General features: G+C 43.0%; 2 protein-coding genes across 2 annotated transcripts in view; one reads left to right on the top strand and one right to left on the bottom strand.

The window, feature by feature from the left end:
- The window catches only part of LOC109997341 (sickle tail protein homolog), a 63,410-nt gene extending 52,849 nt beyond the window's left edge, over positions 1–10,561 (top strand). The window contains exons 20-23 of the mRNA XM_065954404.1: positions 33–114; positions 269–421; positions 5,839–5,955; positions 8,955–10,561. Coding sequence (XP_065810476.1) covers positions 33–114; positions 269–421; positions 5,839–5,955; positions 8,955–8,981 — 379 coding nt within the window. The 3' untranslated portion in view covers positions 8,982–10,561. The remainder of the gene's footprint in view (positions 1–32; positions 115–268; positions 422–5,838; positions 5,956–8,954) is intronic.
- Positions 10,562–12,966: 2,405 nt separating this feature from the next.
- The window catches only part of tmem68 (transmembrane protein 68), a 14,203-nt gene continuing 5,408 nt past the window's right edge, over positions 12,967–21,761 (bottom strand). The window contains exons 4-9 of the mRNA XM_065954402.1: positions 20,598–20,697; positions 19,293–19,460; positions 18,900–19,093; positions 18,588–18,648; positions 17,286–17,425; positions 12,967–15,925 (exon numbers count right to left, since the gene is read on the bottom strand). Coding sequence (XP_065810474.1) covers positions 15,821–15,925; positions 17,286–17,425; positions 18,588–18,648; positions 18,900–19,093; positions 19,293–19,460; positions 20,598–20,697 — 768 coding nt within the window. The 3' untranslated portion in view covers positions 12,967–15,820. The remainder of the gene's footprint in view (positions 15,926–17,285; positions 17,426–18,587; positions 18,649–18,899; positions 19,094–19,292; positions 19,461–20,597; positions 20,698–21,761) is intronic.

Here is a 21,761-nt window from a genome sequence, read left to right as displayed (position 1 = left end):
GTCGATAAAGTATCTTAATGATTCTTTGCCAGGTTCAATGCAGTCACCTCAGGTGTGAGTACAGCCAGGCCAGCAGAGGAGGAGCTCACCAGGAGGGAGCCGCTAGGAGCTCAGGTAAGTTACTGACACATCATTGTTAGGGTTAGTAGCAAGCTAGAAGACAGCATTCAGGTGTCTACCTGCAGCCAACAGAATGTAGAGGAAACAGTTACAGGTCTGTAGCAGCATTCAGCATGTAAAACATACCTTCATTTTGACTCTCTCTCAGGGTGACGATGAAAAGGACAAAAAGCCTGCTGCTCCTCCCCAGCCCAAACCCCCCCGACAGCCCCCAGAGGTCAAACCTAAACCCCTCCTGTCTGCAGCCTCTATACACAGGGGTGAAAAGGAAGAGGAAGACAAGGCCATGAAAGAGCTGCAGGTATGTTCAGTTATTATTATCACCTGTGTCCTATAACGCTCAGGAGGCTTAAATACAGAGCTGATGTTTAATATGATGAGACTTTGTGACATGAAACATTCAGCAGAACTTTCAGCATATCATTAGACCTTCACCAGAGGCACACATCCTTCATATATCATCCTTCAAGTATTTGAGAAATGCATTATGGGGCATGTGGGCTGCAGAAATGTGGTTGAGCTGGAAGCGGAGCCTGAGGTAAATCGCAGGTCTTTTAAATATTACAGTTTAGTTTGAAGTGCACTTTGAAAATGGTCAACATGCCTCCTCTGGCGAGAAGAAATGTTTTCACACAAACTAGAAATATGTATTTTATTTTTTTTATTAAAGTGTGTTTCTAGTCTTAGTGATTTTAGTTTTTTCATGCACAATAATGTCTGACAATGGTAATTGTATCACATATTTTTTTATTTGTCATGCATAAAAATATACCCTCATGGACTTACAAGACACCAACATATGAAATATCAGTCTGAGATAATAGATAATATTATAGATAAGATAATTAGCAAAATAATAGCATTTCAATTGGGACAGACTTAAGAAAGAGTTAACAATTATTTATTTAACAGAAAAAGATAAATATGCCATGTCTCTGGCCAATGGACTCCGTCATGATGACTTCATGCACTCAGAGGGGTAGCAGGCCAACAGCAGGATAGGATACTATTGAGTCCAGACCCTGGTGGTCGTGGTAATACCCCCCTATTGAGTCTAGACCCTGGTGGTCGTGGTGATACCCCCTATGGAGTCTAGACCCTGGTGAGGGTGGTGATACCCCCCTATGGAGTCTAGACCCTGGTGAGGGTGGTGATACCCCCCTATGGAGTCTAGACCCTGGTGGTGGTGGTGATACCCCCCTATTGAGTCTAGACCCTGGTGGTGGGTTTCTGAGCCTGTATCTGAACTCTGCTGAACTGGACTGGAGGTGACCGGGGAGGAGGAGGGTCGCAGTGATTGCACTGAAATGACAAAGTGACTGAGTTAGAGAGAGAATAGGTTTTAAAATGTGACAACAGCAGGATGATTGGTTGAGAGAGCTTGTGGCAGAGTCGGGGTGGATTATTACTTAAAGAGTAAACGCCCACAATCAGCTGATCACCCGAGCAGGGAGATGGTGGAAGTGGTAGAGAGGGAGGGGCTAAATCGAATGAAGAAATTAATGAATGTGTGAGAGAATAAAAAAAGTCTTCCTGCTTGAACTTACGTTGAGCTCCATTAAAATAAGAATCTAAATGAACGTGAAAAATCTTATGTATTTGTGTATTATTTATCTCACCTTATATGTGTGATATGTGGTTCTGTTTTATGTTTGTTCAGTTCTGAGGTTGTTGTTGTTTTTCCCTCCTCAAGCCTGAGGACACCTGATGCTGTTTAGTCACACACTAACTCTGCTGCATTCATTTTTAATAAGTCACCTCTGTTTAAGTAATAACAAGAAAATATTTCATAAAGCATTGATCAAGAAAAGCTGTCAAAACAAACAATATCCAGGTATTTATTCATATATCACTACCAAGCACCTGCAAAGATTTCAAAAATTCCACAATATCTTTGAAGGCAGTTTGGACGCATACTACTGTATTACTACTTCATATAGAAGATCAACACATTTGTTTTTATAGTTCTATTTTAGTTTAGATCTGTAAGTGTTAATTCTGTAGAAACATTCAGTTTATGTTCCAATCAGTAAGATGTGTAGAGAGTGAAATGATAAAGTGATCTTACTATACTTACTACTGATCATTAAGGAAACATGCTATGTTGAATGCTGGCTTCTCTGACAACAATGCAGCAGCCAGTATGTCCTCCTTCTAACTTTAGACTCTGCTCCTGAATGCTCTGGATTTGTTTGGACCAGAGAAGGTAGACGGTTTTAAGACACCCCTCCACACGGCCGTTTTGGACGCTACTCGGTTTGTCAGATATGAAAGCAGTTATCAGGTCAAACCAACAGGTGTTGCAGTGATGGAAGTGGGCAAGAGAAGTGGTTCAGATAGAAGTGATTGTACCCGACCTAAAAAGCCTCTGCATGTTTCTAATAAGCTCCACGAGCAGAAACGTGCTCAAACTAGGATCAATATTGGAGATGCTTTTGAAAAATGGAGAGAGGTTAGAACACAGAAAGGTTTACAGACCCATGCAGAGCTGGATAAACACTGAAGCTTCAGTGTCCACCACATGGTGACCTGAGTGAGCATGGACTCTAGAGAGGAGGGGGGGGAGACAGCTCTCTACAATGTTTAGAATTTAGACTGCAGTACCCATTTTAAACACTAGGGGTCAGAGTTACATACTGCTCCTTTAACAATAATATTAATATCCGGTTTCCTAATTTGACAATGATCAACTGTTTTATTGTTTCCTTTTGTAACTATAGGTGACTACAGAATTGCCCAACAACAATATTTTGTCCAGCACAAATACAAAATGGAAAGCGGTATTAAAGACACCTGCAACAGCACAGGTGACCAATCAGAATCTGTCTGACCCCCAGGTAGCTCCTCAGCTTGGTGTTTCCCAATCCTGCAGTGAAGCTGAGAGAGACAGTGAGAGACCTCAGAAGAAAGAGGCAGACAAAGTGGTTCAACAAGTCACATCCTTAAAACGTGAAACAGTGGAGGAGGTGGAGGTCCGCCCAAATCAGTCTTCACAAAACCCTCAGACTGTCAAAATGAAAAAGGAGGTTGCAACACCAACTAACGCAGAGACGATGGATGAACCCCCACCTTTACCTCCACGAGACAACCTGACTATCCAGAAGAAAGACAAGGATCAATCACCAAACCATAAAGAAGCAAATAAGACAGCTACACCTGCAGCTCTGCTGAAAGAAAGCAATTGTACTGAAAAGCAGGTTGTAGTAGAGCTGAAGGAGATACCCTCACCTGTAGCTTCACCAGACACTCAGACTGTCCAGACAAAAGACGGGGTGAAGACACCAACCCAACAGAAAGCAGTGACAGAGGAACTTACACCTACAGCTCCACAAAAAGAAAGAGAAAGTGTTCCTAAGAAGGTTGTTGGACAGGTGGGCTCCCCGACCACAGCAGAGAAAAAGGTGAAGTTTACAACTATTGTCACCCTACAAAAAGACACCAATCAAACTGGTGCTGAGCAGACACAGGACAAGGCTGTGAGAGAAGCTTTGGCTGAGAAAAAGTCCAATCTGATGGTAGTCCTGACATTACAGAAAGAAAACACAGCAGATGACAGCTCGGGGGAGACGTCACCACAGGACCCGCAGAAGGAGACAGAGAGCTCTCGTCAGGACTGGGCAGAGTCGACTCCAGTCCTCAAGCGTTACGCCCCGTCACCCGACCTCTCCTACAGAGAGAGTGAAGAGCAGCAGGAGGAAACAGAGCAGGGATCAAGAGACCGAGCACAGTACACTGAAGATGGAGGTAGTCTAAGTCCTGACGTTTGCAGTGATGAGGGACCTCCGCCTCCTCCACCTCCCACCAGTAAAATCAGCCTCAGGAGCTCCATGACCAGAGCTAGGATCTTATCAAAAGAGGAAGAATCGAGCAAAACCAGTGGATCTGATACACAGACTGTAGATGTAGACAGTGGTGGTGAACTCACCTACATGGTATATGAGAACCAAGGGTTTGAGGAAAGGGACGACTTTGATAGGAAACCTATTATTGTCTTCTTGAATGAGCCGATGGACTTTGAATTAGCCTGTAAGCGACTGTCTACCATCTTTGAAAGTGAGGAAGATCTAGACAGGGTTCTCTCCTCAGATATCCGCATGGCTAAAGAAGAGCTGCATCAGCAGGAACAGAACTTAAAAATAAATATCAATGAAATAAATATGAACTTTGGCTTTAAAGACGTCGCAGAAAATGGTCAGAACTCTCTCAATCAAAGACCTTCGGCAGCTAATGGTTCCATTGCTGAAAACCAGGACCGGGGTAAACCAGACTCATTTGGGAAGACAGACACCAAAAAGAAATTCAAATTCAAGTTCCCCAAAAAAAAACTGGCAGCAATCAGCCAGGCCATGCGAACAGGGAAGAGCAAAGCAGGAAAGAAGACTCTTGAGGTGGTCGTGGATGAGGAAGAGGAGGAGATGGCCTCAGAGTGCAGGACGATAATGGAGACCAACAATGAAACAAAGGAGTCCAAGAGGTTTGAGATCAACAATACCAAAAAATCTCAACCTGATGTAGGGAATGACAGAGGCATCCAGGACTCCTCTCCCGTCAATGCCATAGACTCAAAGTCACAGAGGGTAGAGAAGCTCTGCAAGAGTGCATTCCAATCCATCGACAGTCTGGAAGAGTCCATTAAACTGCTGGAAGTCAGTATGGACAGTATCACTGCTCCTTCCTCCCCCTCCTCCTCCACTGTGTCCTCCCCTCCTCAGTCCCCTGATGCCTCCTTCAACTCCTCCGGCAGAGCTCAGTCTACAGACAAGGGCAAACGAGAGAGAGAGAGAAGCCCGTCAAAAAGGCCAGCCTCTCAGATCCTCAAGGGCCCAAATCCACCTCAGAGTAAGAGGGTCAAAGCTCAGCCCCCACCTGACTCAGGGAAAACCTCCACAAAGAAACAGGTTTGATGTTCCTCTGGTGCTGGTGCTGGGATGTGTACTTCACACACCTTTCTGCTCTACAAGTCTTTGTTTTAAAACAGAGCCTCATTCTTTAACCAAAAAACTTTAAAATAACTCTGACCAGATCATGTTATAGAAGACATCAAATATATGACTGAGTAATGACTTCCTTAAAAAAGAGTGAAGTCAGACTCCCTCTGGGTTTCCTTGTTCCCAACTCTTCGTTTACACTGATCTGATGGGACAGTGCTTCCTTTAGCTTGTTTATGTCTCACGCAGAGGCTTAAACATATTTTTTTCATGTGAACCTCTCAAAAAATTATCCGTGCCACAAAAAGGGGGAAAGGGAGACCACCTTGCCACTCAGGGATTGCTGCCCCCTAGTTTGTTTTGGTCTGTTAGACTGGCGCTAAAGTGCAACATCTTTTAAAGAAGATTGTCAAAAGGACAGAACAAGCCACATTCATGTCACTGCGTTTTGGACTCCAGGATAATTTAGTATTCACCCTTCCATGTTTCAGAAGATCAAACTTTGTCATGTCTGAGGTCATAACATCACTTGCTCAAACGTTGTCTTCTGGACTGTCTGTGCAGTGGATGTGATTTCCTCAGGTCCTTCTGTCTCTGGGTTCATGAACTGGTGTCTCAGGGTTCTGGTGCTACTGTGCTTAGATAACCTGAATTGCAATGCTTGAATTCTTCTTTAACTCTTGTCTCTCTTCTTGCTCTTCTTTAGCTGTAGTTTTATGTACATTGTACCTCATGCTGTTTTTCAATGACACCATTATTTCTAACTAGCCTTCCTATATCTTTTTGCTAGACCTCCAGCTCCGGCTCTTCTGCTCAGCGACTTCACACAAAGTTACGTCACTCGTCCTCCTCAGGCTCGGAGAAGACACCTAAGAACCAGCCGGCCAATCAGAAGCAGCCCAGCCAGGTAAATAAAGTCTAACAGAGGTGAAGTTAGCAGCTCTTGTTCAGATTAGACGTGGGCTCTTCAGATAGCAGGTGACACATCCTTAAACCTTTGTAAAGTATCCCACCATTCAAAATCACATCTTTATTGATACCATCAAGTTGTTTAATTGACAGATGTTGATAAAGGTCGTTTTTAAACATTTTTAAAAGATGTGATTCATTCACACAGCTCTTTGATATTGACTCGAATCTAAATTGTTTAACCAGAAGCCAATTAACATGAAAAAATAGGAATCCACCCCAAATACAACTTGAATTGCCGTGTTTTGGCCACACAGTGTCCCTTAAAAGACAATGAAACTGACCAGAGCCTGATGATTGTTAAAGAGCCACAACATGTTTGATTATCTGTTTTCTATGTTAACAGGGTAAAGACATTGTCACATGTAGTTCTTGATCATGTTGTAATGTTTTAACTGTATTTGCAGTGATGAAATGTATGGTTATATTTGCCTTATTCTGTGTACAGGTCCTGTCCATCAGTTATTTTTGTTGTGCTGTTGGTCTTTAACTCTGCACACATCTGTCTAATTCATCACCTGTTTATGTTATTAAGGCTGCCAATGCTACCGACCCAACATAAACAGTTTTCAACCTTTGAAACTCTGCACAGTTGGCCTTTCAGTGTGAGGATCATGGATGTTAAATGAAGACCTCGTTATCAGCCCCAAATGCTTATTTCACTTTTTCAGTGTTCCAGCAAACATCTATGCAGCCAGCTGAACATGCTCAGCAGTGCTTCACTTGCTTGGCTGTTGTTGTGATGAGATAATTTCACAGGATTTTAAGCATGTTTTCTTTGTTCAAGAAACAGTTGTACAAATATCCAACCTCCATTGGTCATCAAATCATGGAAAGAGTCAAAGTCAAACTCGTTTGCAGTTGGAGATATACTGTCAGCTTGACTCAACTGTCTTTTACAATGGAGGTTTATGAGAAAAAGTCTAGGCAAAGGGTCAGCGCTGTTACAAGGTCTTCATTTCATCTATGGTCTGGAGTTTTGACCTGCATGTGACCTGCACGTGACCTGACTCTGACTTGTATCTGTACTGTTTACAACAATCAGTCAACTGGCATTGAGGTGAAGAAATATCTAGGTGTCTGAAACCTTTAGAAACTCTTTTTTAGAAACTCTTGTTCAGCCATCATTACCCCAAAATAATAAGACTCAAATAATTAAGCATCACTCAGGTTTTAATCAGGCACCCCAGTCCTCCCAGTCACCACCCTTCAGGTTCCTCTGTTGTTGCCAGTGTAGGTGTTGTAGTTCCACTCAAAGAACCTCAGATGCCCTTGTTGGTACCTTTACCAGTCTCTCCTTACAGACCCTAAGGCCCCCGTTTGGTTCATAAGTAGGCTTGTCCCTCTCCAACTATTTTCCTGGTGGATTAAATGGAAATTTGAATTATGTTGAACTGACTAGTCAATGTATGTCGATTTACATGATGTTTATACTGACATGCCAAGTTTACCTGCTTTGTTGATGGCCTTGACTTCCTGTATGGCTGGTGTTTACTTGATTTGTTGCAGATGAGACCTGCCATGTTGCTGGGGTTTACTTCTCGGGTTGACTTGTGTTCCTGTTGTTGACTTCCTGTGTTCCTGTTGTTGACTTCCTGTGTTCCTGGTGTTGACTTCTTGTGTTCCTGGTGTTGACTTCCTGTGTTCCTGGTGTTGACTTCCTGTGGTCCTGGTGTTGACTTCCTGTGGTCCTGGTGTTGACTTCCTGTGTTCCTGGTGTTGACTTGTCGTGTTGACTTGTTGTAATGACTTGTCGTGTTGACTTCCTGTGTTCCTGGTGTTGACTTGTCATGTTGACTTGTTGTGATGACTTGTCGTGTTGACTTCCTGTGTTCCTGGTGTTGACTTCCTGTGTTGCTGGCGTTGACTTGTTGTGTTGACTTGTTGTGATGACTTGTCGTGTTGACTTCCTGTGTTCCTGGTGTTGACTTGTCGTGTTGATTTCCTGTGTTCCTCGTGTTGACTTGTCGTGTTGACTTCCTGTGTTCCTGGTGTTGACTTGCCGTGTTGACTTCCTGTGGTCCTGGTGTTGACTTCCTGTGTTGCTGGCGTTGACTTGTCGTGTTGACTTGTTGTGATGACTTGTTGTGCTGACTTCCTGTGGTCCTGGTGTTGACTTCCTGTGGTCCTGGTGTTGACTTGTCATGTTGACTTGTTGTGATGACTTGTCGTGTTGACTTCCTGTGTTCCTGGTGTTGACTTGTTGTGTTGACTTCCTGTGTTCCTGGTGTTGACTTGTCGTGTTGACTTCCTGTGGTCCTGGTGTTGACTTCCTGTGTTGCTGGCGTTGACTTGTCGTGTTGACTTGTTGTGATGACTTGTCGTGTTGACTTCCTGTGTTCCTGGTGTTGACTTGTCTTGTTGACTTCCTGTGGTCCTGGTGTTGACTTCCTGTGTTGCTGGCGTTGACTTGTTGTGATGACTTGTCGTGTTGACTTCCTGTGGTCCTGGTGTTGACGTCCTGTGTTCCTGCTGTTGACTTCATGAGTTGACTTTCTCTGTTGCTGGTGTTGTGTTGCAGGCTGACAGCAGCAGCAGTAGAGCAGCGGGGAATAGTAACTGTTCTGTCATTGCTTTGCGTGCCTCTAAGATTCCCGGGTTATGCCATAATTCTCGGAAACACCCGCCTGCTTCTTCTTCTTCCACTCCTCACTGCTCAGACTCCAACGATAGCCTCAAATACCTCTCCTCTTCCTCCTGCTCCTCCTCCTCAGCACCTACCATCTCCTCCTCTGGGAAGAACTCACTTGTGTCTGCTGCTTCAATCACCAACTCTTCTCCTCCCACCTCGAGCTCTGGGCAACAGGCTTCTCTGTTTCCCCTCTCCTCTTCCTCCTCGCTGAAACACTCCTCCCCCTCACTGTCTTCCCCTCCTCCTCCTCCTCATAAGTCTTTGATCCCTTCTCTGACTCTGTGTCGTCTCCTCCCTTCATCCAGCCAAATGTTGTCGCCATCCCACGCTAACACCGGCCCCGCCCACCACCGGCCTCACAGCGCCAGCAAGGGCCAGCACCAACTCGCCCTCGCCTCCACCTCCCAACAACGGTACTGCTCTTCATCCTCCTACTCTTCATCCTCCTCCTCACCTTCCTCCTCCTCCTCCACCTCCCTGTCCCCCACCTCCTCCTCCCCTCCCTCTCCATCTTCCTCCCTCCACCCCACCTTGGCGGGTCACAGGGAGTGGAGCGTCCCGACGTCAGGCTGCAACTCCCCCTCTAAAGGTCGAGGCAGGAAAAGCACAACAGCTGCAGCCTCCAAGAGCGCACCGTGAGGTGTTCATGGACCAAGGACGCGCAACAGACATTCAAACTTTCAAAGCGAATTAAGCGAGAGAGAAAATGGATTGACTAGCAATGTGTTCCTACAGCAATATTGTGTGATGTTTACCTTTATTACCTTTCAATATTTTGTGTTGTGGAAAAAAAGTTTTTAAAATCCAAACCAGGAGACACTCTGACATTTGTAAATATATATATCTGGATTTCATAACTCATGTAACAAACTGCAGCAATAAGATACTGAGGTACATGTCTGATGTCACTGAAACTGTGTTACCATACACAGTTTGTCCTGTAGAGGGCAGCGCGTATCACTGTACCTCATACCTCCTCAGACCACGTTCAGCTGTTTTTGATTTGATATTTTCAGAAAAATCGGCCGTGGACTTCTACAGACAATCAGACAGAAGTTTGTATTCTGTCACATCATGTTTTAATGTTTTAATAGGAATAGAGATTATAATATAACATGTGTAAACAGAATTTATTTTTCCTAACATAGTTTGAATAGATTCAGGCCTGTAAGATGCAGTTCAGCTGTTTTTGGATCCTTTTTGAACATTTTGTGTCCTGTGTTGTGATGATAAGTATTCACCCCAAAGTCGCTACAGAACAGATTTTATGTAGATAATTAAGATTTAAATATGAGTGTTTATCTTCCTTTCAAAGATCTGTTAGTGCAGAGAGATGTTTAAATAAATAAAAGTGTTTGTGTAACCATCAGAATGACTTCATCCTCACAGCTGAATCACATTAAGGTTTATCTGAGTCACATTACAGACATCAGTACAGACCAAAGACAATCATCTTTACTCCATAAAGAATAAAAGCACTCATCAAAGCTAAAGACTTGATTCTGATTGGCCAATCACGTCTAAAGTTCTACTATCCCTGTGATAACAACACGCTCACTTTATATAATCCCTGACATAACATCTGTCTGAAATGAAAGTTTCGCTTTTCATCTTCTCTGAAATGATCACGCAGAGTGCTACAGTTGTTTTCTTCACTGATGAGGATGATGTCATTCCTGATTTGACCCCATGCTACCTCTCACTGTGTCTGTGTATGAAAAACGTTAATTCTGTGCTAATGATTCACAAAGTTTAATTTGAGACTGTCGGACTGTTTATATCTGATCATCTGTCAAACCTCTGCATGTCTCCATCAGTCTGCTTCCTGTCAGGGTGGTCTGATCAATAATGTTGAAAATAATTAAAAAATTAAATCATTATAATAAAGGGCTTCCAGAGTGTTGAACAATCACAGTGTGTCCTGCTTTTGTTTTCAGTGCAGTATCAGTGTGCAGCCAGCAGAGGGCGGCAGCATCACTAGTTAAATTAGCGTCGACCTCTGGTGTTGAAAAATGAAGACAATGCAGAAGGGTTAAAAGCTGCAGTTCATCAAGTGTCCACTTGGGGCTGGCTGCAAAAGACGTAGATGGACTTGAGCTTGTATAATTATTTTCTAGTCTTCTGACTACTCAAAGTGATTTTACACCGTAGGTCACACCTACACATTCACACATTACCAATGAAGGAGCGGGAATTTGGGGTGAAGTGTCTCGTTCAAGGACACATCGGACATGAGACTGCAGGAGCTGGGGATCAAACCCCCGACCTTCCAGTTGAGAGACGACCGACTCTACCACTGAATCCACAGTCGCCATTCAGAAGTCAAGTACACAACCATTTAAAAAAGCCATTTTACAGCAGAAATAACAAGATTTACAGTCTGGTTAAAAAAGGTTAAATGGGTCATGATTTTATGAAGGGTAAGAGTTATTCATGATAGGGAGTGTAGCTGACCTGACTGACCTCTGCTTCACTTCTACACCTGTTGCTAGGTTCACTGAAAATCAGTCTGAGACAGAGTTTCCAATATGGCGGCCGACAGTGATGGGCTTCAAAGGTCTGCTTCAGAAACCAATGGGTGACATGAATGAGGCTTTGTCTACTTATTTAATACACAGTTTGTACAATTCTACAATTCACTGAGCAGATGCTTTTTTCCAAAGCAACGGACATACAGCTAGTGAACAGCTGGTTGCGCTGTGCCAACCTCGGATACATCCAGCCGAAAGACCGGACATCCCCGCAGAACTACGGAGGAAGAGAAGGGGATGCAGAGCCGGAGTGAAGTGTCGGGAAAAGAAAAGACGGTACAAACCATCCGTGCCGTCTTTAATTATGGGGAATGTAAGATCTCTCCCTAATAAGATGGAGGAGCTGACGGCACTCACCCGGCTTCAGAGGGAGTACAGAGAGTGTAGCATCATGCAGTTCACGGAGACATGGCTGAGTGAACTCACTCCAGACACGCTCCTGCTTCACCTCCTGATTCACCTCCTGCTTCACCTGCTGCTTCACCTCCTGATTCACCTGCTGCTTCACCTGCTGATTCACCTGCTGATTCACCTCCTGCTTCACCTCCTGCTTCACCAGCTGATTCACCTGCTGATTCACCTCCTGCTTCACCTGCTGCTTCACCTGCTGATTCACCTGCTGCTTCACCTCCTGATTCACCTCCTGCTTCACCTGCTGATTCACCTCCTGCTTCACCTCCTGATTCACCTCCTGATTCACCTGCTGCTTCACCTCCTGCTTCACCTCCTGCTTCACCTGCTGATTCACCTCCTGCTTCACCTCCTGCTTCACCTCCTGCTTCACCTCCTGCTTCACCTGCTGATTCACCTCCTGCTTCACCTCCTGCTTCACCTGCTGATTCACCTCCTGCTTCACCTCCTGCTTCACCTCCTGCTTCACCAGCTGATTCACCTGCTGATTCACCTCCTGCTTCACCTGCTGCTTCACCTGCTGATTCACCTCCTGCTTCACCTCCTGATTCACCTCCTGCTTCACCTCCTGCTTCACCTGCTGATTCACCTCCTGCTTCACCTCCTGCTTCACCTCCTGCTTCACCTCCTGATTCACCTCCTGCTTCACCTGCTGCTTCACCTCCTGCTTCACCTCCTGCTTCACCAGCTGATTCACCTCCTGCTTCACCTCCTGCTTCACCTGCTGATTCACCTCCTGCTTCACCTCCTGATTCACCTGCTGCTTCACCTCCTGCTTCACCTCCTGCTTCACCTCCTGATTCACCTGCTGCTTCACCTCCTGCTTCACCTCCTGCTTCACCTGCTGATTCACCTCCTGCTTCACCTCCTGCTTCACCTCCTGCTTCACCAGCTGATTCACCTCCTGCTTCACCTCCTGCTTCACCTGCTGATTCACCTCCTGCTTCACCTCCTGATTCACCTCCTGCTTCACCTCCTGCTTCACCTGCTGATTCACCTCCTGCTTCACCTGCTGATTCACCTGCTGATTCACCTCCTGCTTCACCTCCTGCTTCACCTCCTGATTCACCTCCTGATTCACCTCCTGCTTCACCTGCTGCTTCACCTCCTGCTTCACCTGCTGATTCACCTCCTGCTTCACCTCCTGATTCACCTCCTGCTTCACCTCCTGCTTCACCTCCTGCTTCACCTCCTGCTTCACCTGCTGATTCACCTCCTGCTTCACCTCCTGCTTCACCTCCTGATTCACCTCCTGATTCACCTGCAGCATGTGAAACTGTGGGTTGTACTGCTTGGGCTTGACCTCCACCTGTCCTCCTCCGTCACACTCTCCTACATAAACACACTGTGCTAAACAAGAAAAAAGACTTCATGAAACTTTTTATCAAAATAGATTTATTAACAGGAAAACGGGGATGTAAATATTTTATAGTGCAACATGTATGTTATATTGACACAGTGTAAAAGGTTTGTTAAAGATCATCTCAGAAGCAACAACAGAAACATGAAAAAGGCAACCAGTAGACAAAGTAAAGCACCCGGTACAACACACCTGAAGAACACTCACCACGGTGTCTTTAAACAGGAAACAAATCAGAGTTGGCAGTGGTGATACTTCAATCACAATATTTACATCCTCATACAGATCAACACAAAGACTAGTCACCTTTAATTCAAAACTACAAACATGAGCCAGGAGAAGTTCACAGCACTGATGATGATTACAGTAACTTGATCAGGTGGACAGACGTCTGTCATCTGGTTAATGTTGGTTTTTCAAAATAAAAGGCTGGTAATAAGTGTAACTCACGAGGATCAGGAGACAACTCATCATTCATTCTTTAAGTGCATCTGAGGAACACCTTTAATAACGTCTCCATAAGGTAAAGTAATGGCCATGTGAAGGTTTGAGGCAACACTGCAGACACGGGACTTTGTACCAATCAGAATCCAGCATGATGAATGACATCACTTTCATCGACTTCACTGTAAAATGTCATGAATAAATAACTACAGGAATGAATATCTGTTCTTCTGAATCGGCATTTTTTCAAGTGTAACATTAAATAGGTTTGACTTGAAATCAATTCTTCTTCACCTTTCTTAACGCAGACACATCGCAGACATGTCAGTAAATGAACTCTTGTCAGCACAGCTTGGTGTGTAGGCTGCTGCAGCGATGGAGAACATATACAGCCATCAGTAAAGTACCGACTCTACACTGACCTCTCGTTTCATTTGTCAAGTCAAGTCAGGACTCTGACCCAACGGCAGGAATCAATTCACCTCCTTCTCATTACATGCCTGTCTGCTTTTAACAAACTCTCTTTAAGCAGTGGAACAAAGTCCAGTGATGTTTGTAAAGCTAGTCATCATCGTTACTATCAGATCATCAATTTAAAATGAAATCAAACATTTGAATTTTAAATATTACAGAAGAGAAAATGACGATTATTCTGATTTCATTTTCATTTACCCCTGAAAAAAGAATCCCTCAGGTAACCATGGTGACAGTTGAAGGAACAGTCAAACGTTAGCAGCTTTGAGCCCCCTTCTTATTACGAAGGAATCATTTATATAAACATCAAGTTGTTTACAATTATCAACAGATATCTTTGAAATCATGATCACATTATTACTCACATCACAATAAGATTTAGAGTTTTATAAAGAAGGGCTCAACAGGTTAAAAAGCTTTTTCTCTGTGTATCTCATCGTATTGCATCTTCAGTTTTCTACATTTATGTTCCACAGCTTGTTTTTCTGTCAGTGAAAAAAGCAGCCAGATAAAAACAAACTCCCTTTTTTTGTGATTTAAAAAACTCTGTGATATAAACAGCTGCATCTTTTTCAGCACCGGAGTCAGTGACCCATCTGAAAGAATTAATCCTTCTGGGAGCTGTCCTTATGGTCCTGGCCCTGACGTTCTGAGGTTCTGGACCAAGCAGCGAGAAACCTCTTTGTTTGTTAAATGAGAGTAAAGGTGGCACTGAGCTATCAGAAACAACCACGAGCTGTTTACTTTATAAAGTGCAAGCTGACGCTGTGATGAAGAACCACATCATGTAGAGAGGATCTCAACACTGAACATCTGACACACAGGAGGGAACATGAACAATATGTCCCCTCATCATTGCACTTAAAGGTAACACACAAAGCCCTCTCCATCCTGTCACTCTCCACTCTGACATTTAGAAAAGGATGACTTTGTTAGCCACAGTGCTGGTAGAACTGTGTTTAACACCACAAAGGTTTTAAAGTGTTGCACATGTGGGGCTGAATCATGGATCACGGCTTTACTACTCTGTGTTACACTTCATAAAACAAACAGATCCTTTCAACATGACGAGGACAACCTGCATGTTTGTGACTGTCTGAATACAAACTGTTAAAGTCCAGCCTCTGTGTGTGTGTGTGTGTGTGTGTGTCTTTATGTACTTATTACATTTAAATGGATGGGGTATGACTCTGAGTCTGAATCGTGTTCCCTTTAGTGACATGCCTACAGGTTTCAGGTTCTAACATGACTCTGGGTCTGTCTTTAAAGATGATAAAACACTTATTTACAGTTGAGGAAGCTTTAAAGCAGCTACATGTAGGAATTGTAGATGATGTTTTGTTCTTTAATCTGGGAAACACAGGACACATAACTGGATACTGTTTAGTTTGATCAGCTTGTTATTGAAACACTTTGATTCATCTGCCATACTGGAGTTTGTTAAATGTTTAGAGAGGTTTAGAGATCAGCAGACATCTTATCTCACTCTCTCTCTGTCACGCCTCCTGATACATCATCAGAGTATTAAATGATCCTCAAACATCCATGACACACCAGTGTCATTTAACCAGAAGTCTAACTGAGGTCCATCTGCAAATCAACACGCTGTAATTAATGGTGACAAAGATTTAGGAACAACTGGAATAAGATATTGTTCATGTGTTATTTTTTTTTTAAGTGTGATTATTGTCTCGTCCAATAACACACCTCCAGGAACTCTTACACAGATCAGTTCTGGGAATGAGCAGATTCAAAACAAATGGTTCAAAAATACATTTCAGCAACAGGCAGTACAACAAATGTGCATGCAGGAGACCCTCAGCGTCTGCACTCTGGGGGGGGAGGGGGTTGTGCAAATATTCAAACATGTCAGGCGACAGAAGCTGTGCCCGCTGAGGCCGTCTGACCTGAACGTTGTTTTGGTCACTCTGGACAGTTTGTGCTGCTGATGTTAATGGTCTTTGACTTTGGAGTGAAATCTCTCCAGTAAGGCTCTCAGGATGTTCCCTGGGATCTGCTGGTGCTGGTCTATCAGAGACTGGACCGCCTGCTGCACCTGCACAGACAAAGACAACAAACAGAGTCAGATCAGTGGTAGGTGGTCGTAGCAGCGCGTACAGAACACATCTGTTTTAACATCTGGTATAATGATTCATGTACATCTGTTCACGTGTGTCACCTCATCATCCGTGGTCATGTTCACTTTGATTTGAGCTGCAGGTTCAGCTCTTAACCGCTGCCATGAGCACAGCTCTAACCAATAATTAAATCAATAAAAAAGTCAACCAAAGTCAATATTCTGTTTAAAGTTGGTGATGTCCTAAGAGAGGAAGCCGTGTAATAAGTGAGCAGGTCTGGTCCCTGTCGGGGTTCAGTCCCTGATAACAACCTGCTCACTCTTCATTTCCCATCACATTATCACCAGAAAAGCTTTTGTTTTATTTTTAGTTCAACATCTAAACTTTTTAAGCTCCGTGTTAAAAACACACACAGAAGAATGCAGGAGAAAAAGCACATCAGGCCATCAGCCTTTAGTGTTCACCTTCACTCCAGACCAACGCGGTTATTCAACCTGCTAGAAGTCTGGTTAATAAGGTGATTTTACTTTGAAAAACCTTCAGGTACCTTAAGACAGGCGTCATGTGCTGCAGGCTAAACTGCAGCTTCTACTTGCTTGCTTCTTTACTTAAATCATGGAGACATAAGCTGGAATAAAAGGTTATCTGAGGGGTTTTAAAGTCCAGCTGAAGGAGTCCTGAGCGGCTCTGAACATAGAAGACAAGCTAGTTCTCATAACTTCATATTAAATCATCTTGATTCTCCTGATTCATTTCAGATCTGATTGGGGTTCAGCCAGACGTGATCAGATGATAAAAGGTCAAATTGATCATCGTTGGTGATGCACAGCACAGATTATTATTATTATGATTCATATTATTTGAGTTGTATTTTGCCAGTTGTAAAACTGAACACTGTGATATAAAGTGATCAGTTAAAGATCAATGATTTAAAAGCCCAAACCAGCACAAGACGATGTGGTGCCTTTTATTTGATCTAGGAAGCCGAAAGTTCAGAGATGCCAGTCGGACATGTCGTCAGGAACGCCCCCGAAAACTCTAAATCCAAGATGGCTGCTCCGTGCATCAACAGTGAAGTTTAAGCTGTACAAGATGTTTATAAACGTTGTGTTTGTGTTTGTGTAATTAAATCAATCACATCGATAGTATCATGTTCTGTTGACATGTTGCGTTCACGTCGTGTGTTGTTGTCTCCTGCTGTTAGCTAACACAACAAAGCTTCTCCTGAAGGTGTCCATGTTGATTTTCTGACTTTTTACAAATTGGTAACTGAAACACGTTGGACTTCTTTCCCCGCTCAGACATCTGACTGACACCTCTGAGCAGTATCTCACTCACTTTCTCTGCTAGCTCTGCAGCATTTACATTGGGGTCGTAGGGGATCGGATCACCGAGGAAGGTTCGAAACTTCACAGGAAATCCTCCATAAACCGGCGCTGCAGGGAAACGAAACCTCTCATACACCCAGCGATAAAATCCTGGATGGAAAAAAACAGAGAGACACGGCATGTTCCATGAATATCATATTTATATATATAAGAAAGGATTCAGATGAAGGTGAAGACAAAGGAGACATTTAACCAACAGATCAACACCCCCTTGTGTCAGCTCAGCACCAAAGACTGTTTTAGTGGACTCTGTTATAAAAGAGAAGTCGATACAGACGTGTACTAAACCTGACCAGCAGGGGGCGAACTCCCCAAAAAGAAGTTTTTTTACTGCATAGACGCAGATGAGAAACAATGAAAATTTTCCTTGTGAGATGATGGTCTAACTCATGATGTTTGTCTGTTTGGAGTAAATGGATGATACATCAGAGTAAACTGAAGCTTCCTGTAAACCAGGAAAGAGATGTCACACTTTGTCCACATGGGGTTACTTCTACTCACACAACAAGCACGGTTCAGTCGCGGCTTCTCAAACTAATAGTTGACCATGGCTACACAAAAACACAATGTCTACTTCCACTACTGTGGTCACAACACTCTGCTCAGAAAGCTTTCTTTATCTCCCAGAAAACTGCAGGTCTGCTGAAACTCTCAGCTCTCTTAAATCCATGTTGAAGACTCACCTGTTTACAGCTGCCTTTCAATAATAAACAGCTTTAATAAGATTTAAAAGTTTAACTCTTTTTATATTTTTACTTCAATTAATTTCATTGTAATTATTTTTATTTGAACATATGTTCAGATTTAATAATTTCAGTGATTTTTAAATGTTCTATTTCAATGTTTCTTTTCTTTCCTCTGTTATGATGATTTTGATGTCTTGTGTGAAGCACTTTGAATTGCCTTGTTGTTGAAATGTGCTATAGAAATAAACTTGCCTTGCCTTTAAGTTTGATGTTCTGACTGTTTTTGAGTAATAAACATCATTTATGTGTATCCAAAAAGCCTGATTTCTTATTTTCTCTCCCAAAGCCCAATAATTGTGAAGAAAAGGAGACACTTGTCCTACATTCATTTTGACTCAACATCACATCTATCTTTGTAGAAACACTCAGGAACAGAGCTTCTCTTTGGACTATGGAGGACATACCTCATGTGTCACTACACTCCCAAACAACACAAAAACATCTCTGATCTCTTTCTCTAGAGCTCTGTCTCCTGTGTCGGGATGTGTACCGGCTTCTAAACTTACTTAAATTTCCCAGAGATCTGAAGCCTTCCCGCAGATTCTGAGTGAACATCGGAATAACTGGCTGAAAAAAGAAACAAAGGGTTAGAGAGACTCTGCACGCAGACAGTGCAGCAGGACATTCCTTTAGATGGATGGAGGTATTTATTCAAGGAGTTCAGTCAGAATTGGCGGCTGCAATAATTCCAAACACATTTGGAAACACTGCAAACTCATGTGAAATCAAATCTAATTTATAAGGTGAATATGATCTTTCATGGACTCCAGACTGAAACATTAACTAAAGCACATATAGATTAAAGCAACAAAACGCACCACTTGAGAGTCGATGGCGACCTGCGCGAAGCCTCTGCGTTTGCCCCAGAGAAGAGGGTAGGTCTCATCGCTGAACAGAGCCTCCCGCACGCCACCGGGAGAAATCCCCAACAGGTGACCGTTCTTCAGTGCTCGCACACATTCCTCCTGAGGACCGTGAATCACACTGAACACCTCGCACAGCAACTTAAAACCTGCAGCAGAGGTAGAGAGAGAGAGCGGGAGACAGCGTGAGGAGGTTAAGAGAGGTTAGTGATAAAGCTGTCATTTAAAAAGGAAACAAAAAACACACACACAGAAAACAAAAAAAGGTAAACAGAAAATATAATGAGGCCAGTTGTATCTGATGGGATTGTATGAGTATGCATGTGTGTGTGTGTGTGTGTGTGAGACCTGGGATCTTGAAGAGGAAGTGGTCCGCTACAGAGTGGCAGGTCCGGCCCTTCTGGATGATGACACTAGCCAGGAAGTAGTAGTAGTCTATTGGAATGGCTCCATGATAGTACACGATCAGTGCTGGTCCTTTGTCTGGGATCTTCTCCATCCCATGAATCTCATAGCCTGGGACAACAAGTGACACACGTTTAAAAGAAACTCCTCTGTGGGGGTTTTCTGTAGTCCCACTTTGAAACATGTGACCCCAACGAGCCACAGGCGAGCGGGGCTGTTAACCACTTTAGGTCAAACTAGGTCAACTACTCATGTGACTATCCAAAGAGGCTTACATGTGTAGCTCTGTCCACCTTTCAGTTAGTTAGTATAAAACTGAAGATGTCTCTGGTAGGACAGGTGAAATGTCTTCAAGACGACTGACATCAAACACATACACATTCCAATGTTCATTCATTGTTAAACACTAACCAATGTGGAGATTTTTAAAACATGTTCAGCTTCAGTACAGAAGAAGCCTGAGGAGACAAGATGAACCCTAACTATAGGAGCCATAATGTGTATTTTTACCTCTGTTGATTATTTGTTATGTTTTGCTTCTTATTTGGGTTTGATATCATTTCCAGTAATTAGCAGTGGGCGTGGCTTGACTTTGTTTTTAACCTGTGTGTGGCGCGAGGCAGACAAAGAGGGGTTTGAGTGGGGTTTTCCTCATTGTCATCAATTATCATCCTCTTTTAACCTTTTGATTAGAATTATGTTCACTCTTTTGTTTTAATAAATCAACAAACTTATCTGGACTTTGATTTTATTTTGATAAGAACGAGTCACAGGTACAGGACACTCAGTCTCTGTGCGGCGTTCCCCAATTAAAGCCGCCCACAATACTGACTTTAGTGGAGTTGTGTTTCACCATCAAGCTTTGAATAACATATAGTTGGGTCCAAAACCTCAATTCTGTGACCATTCTCTGGCTCAGATATTTTGATGATTGATTTGACTTCTATGGACCCTTTAGAAAAAAAATTAGCCCCCAGGTCCCTTAAAACTGAAGTTAATGAACCAAAGGATGATGGTGGTACTGATGGGGCATCTTTCTCTTTTTATGAAATGGACTTTGAGCTCCTTAATCACATACCCTCAGAACTTTTCAAATCAATGTGACACTTTTTTTTAATTTCCCTTCTTCACAAGCCTGCAGCTCAACATCAACAATGACATGACGGTGTGCAGTTTTTCCTTTTTGTTCTGTTCAGGTGATATCACCTTCTGAACACACAGCATGTCAAATAAAGCCCAGTGTCTTACCATGCCAGATGGCTCCATGTCCGTCCCACAGAGTAGCCAGAGTCTTCCTGGCCCCGTCCCACAGGTTGTTGCAGTAAGCTTCCCTCAGTTGATTCTTCCTCTATGGTTTCAAAAAAAAGAGTCAGGAAAGTTCTGAGTGATACACGGTAAGAAATCAAAACTCTAACTGATGACATTTAGGAGCAGTTTGGAATGTGTCCCAGGATCTTATCAATGTCATCAAGCTTTAGTCACACTGCACGCCCGAGTAGTGCATGTGCATCGCATGTTTTGAATAGCAGCCGCACAGCGTGCAGTTTCATTCATGTTACACATAACAGCTGTGTGTGTGTGTGTGTGTGTGTGTGTGTGTGTGTGTGTGTGTGTGAGGATGAAAGCTCTTAATGTACAGTCCCTTTAACATTTCTCTATTCATATAAATGTTACACATTCAGACATGACCAGTCGATAACAGAGCGACTATGCTTCACTTGTTATACCCGTGTGTCCCACAGGGGGGCGCAGTATCATTGTGAACTATGAGGAACGTTTCAGTTATTTAGCACTGTGTGTCTGTTTCCTGCTGAATGACTAACAGAAATGTGACTGATCACTTTAGAACATCCAGAGAGGGACTCATCTCTCATGTTACACTGACAGAAGATTTACAGAACCCTGCTGTTGATTCTTCTTCTTGAGGTAAATCTGTTTATTACATAATCAGGTTTTTATTGATGCACAGAGAGACACAAATCAAACTGTATGATTGCTTGTTCATTCTTTCTATTTTTGGCAGTCAAATTTCTGCACTTTTTATTTTTTTGGGATGTATCGAGAGTGAAAAAAAACAACTACAAAAATGACAAAGCAAGTCTAAAAGTGACCCTTTTTTTGTATTCCTCCTGGGTGAATTTTTGTATTATTATTTATTTTGTTAGATGCTACATCTGGCATCAGAATGCATTATTTAGCACATTTTATTTCATCACAAAGAATTTTATTTTGGAGAGATTCTTGAGGAGCAATGAAGTGCCATGTTAAAGAAATGTTTAATAAATATTGAAATGTTAACAAGAAATGGTTTGATATCCTTATTGTGTGAATAGTTACATTGATCAAGTAATGTTAAATCATCGTTAACTGAAAAATTAATTGTTAGATTAATCATTAAATTAATCGAAAAAA

This window comes from Labrus bergylta, chromosome 4 (genome assembly GCF_963930695.1).
Source record: "Labrus bergylta chromosome 4, fLabBer1.1, whole genome shotgun sequence".
Lineage (NCBI taxonomy): Eukaryota > Metazoa > Chordata > Actinopteri > Labriformes > Labridae > Labrus > Labrus bergylta.
The sequence above is the reverse complement of the archived record's forward strand: the minus strand, read 5'-3'. Positions and strand labels throughout refer to the sequence as shown.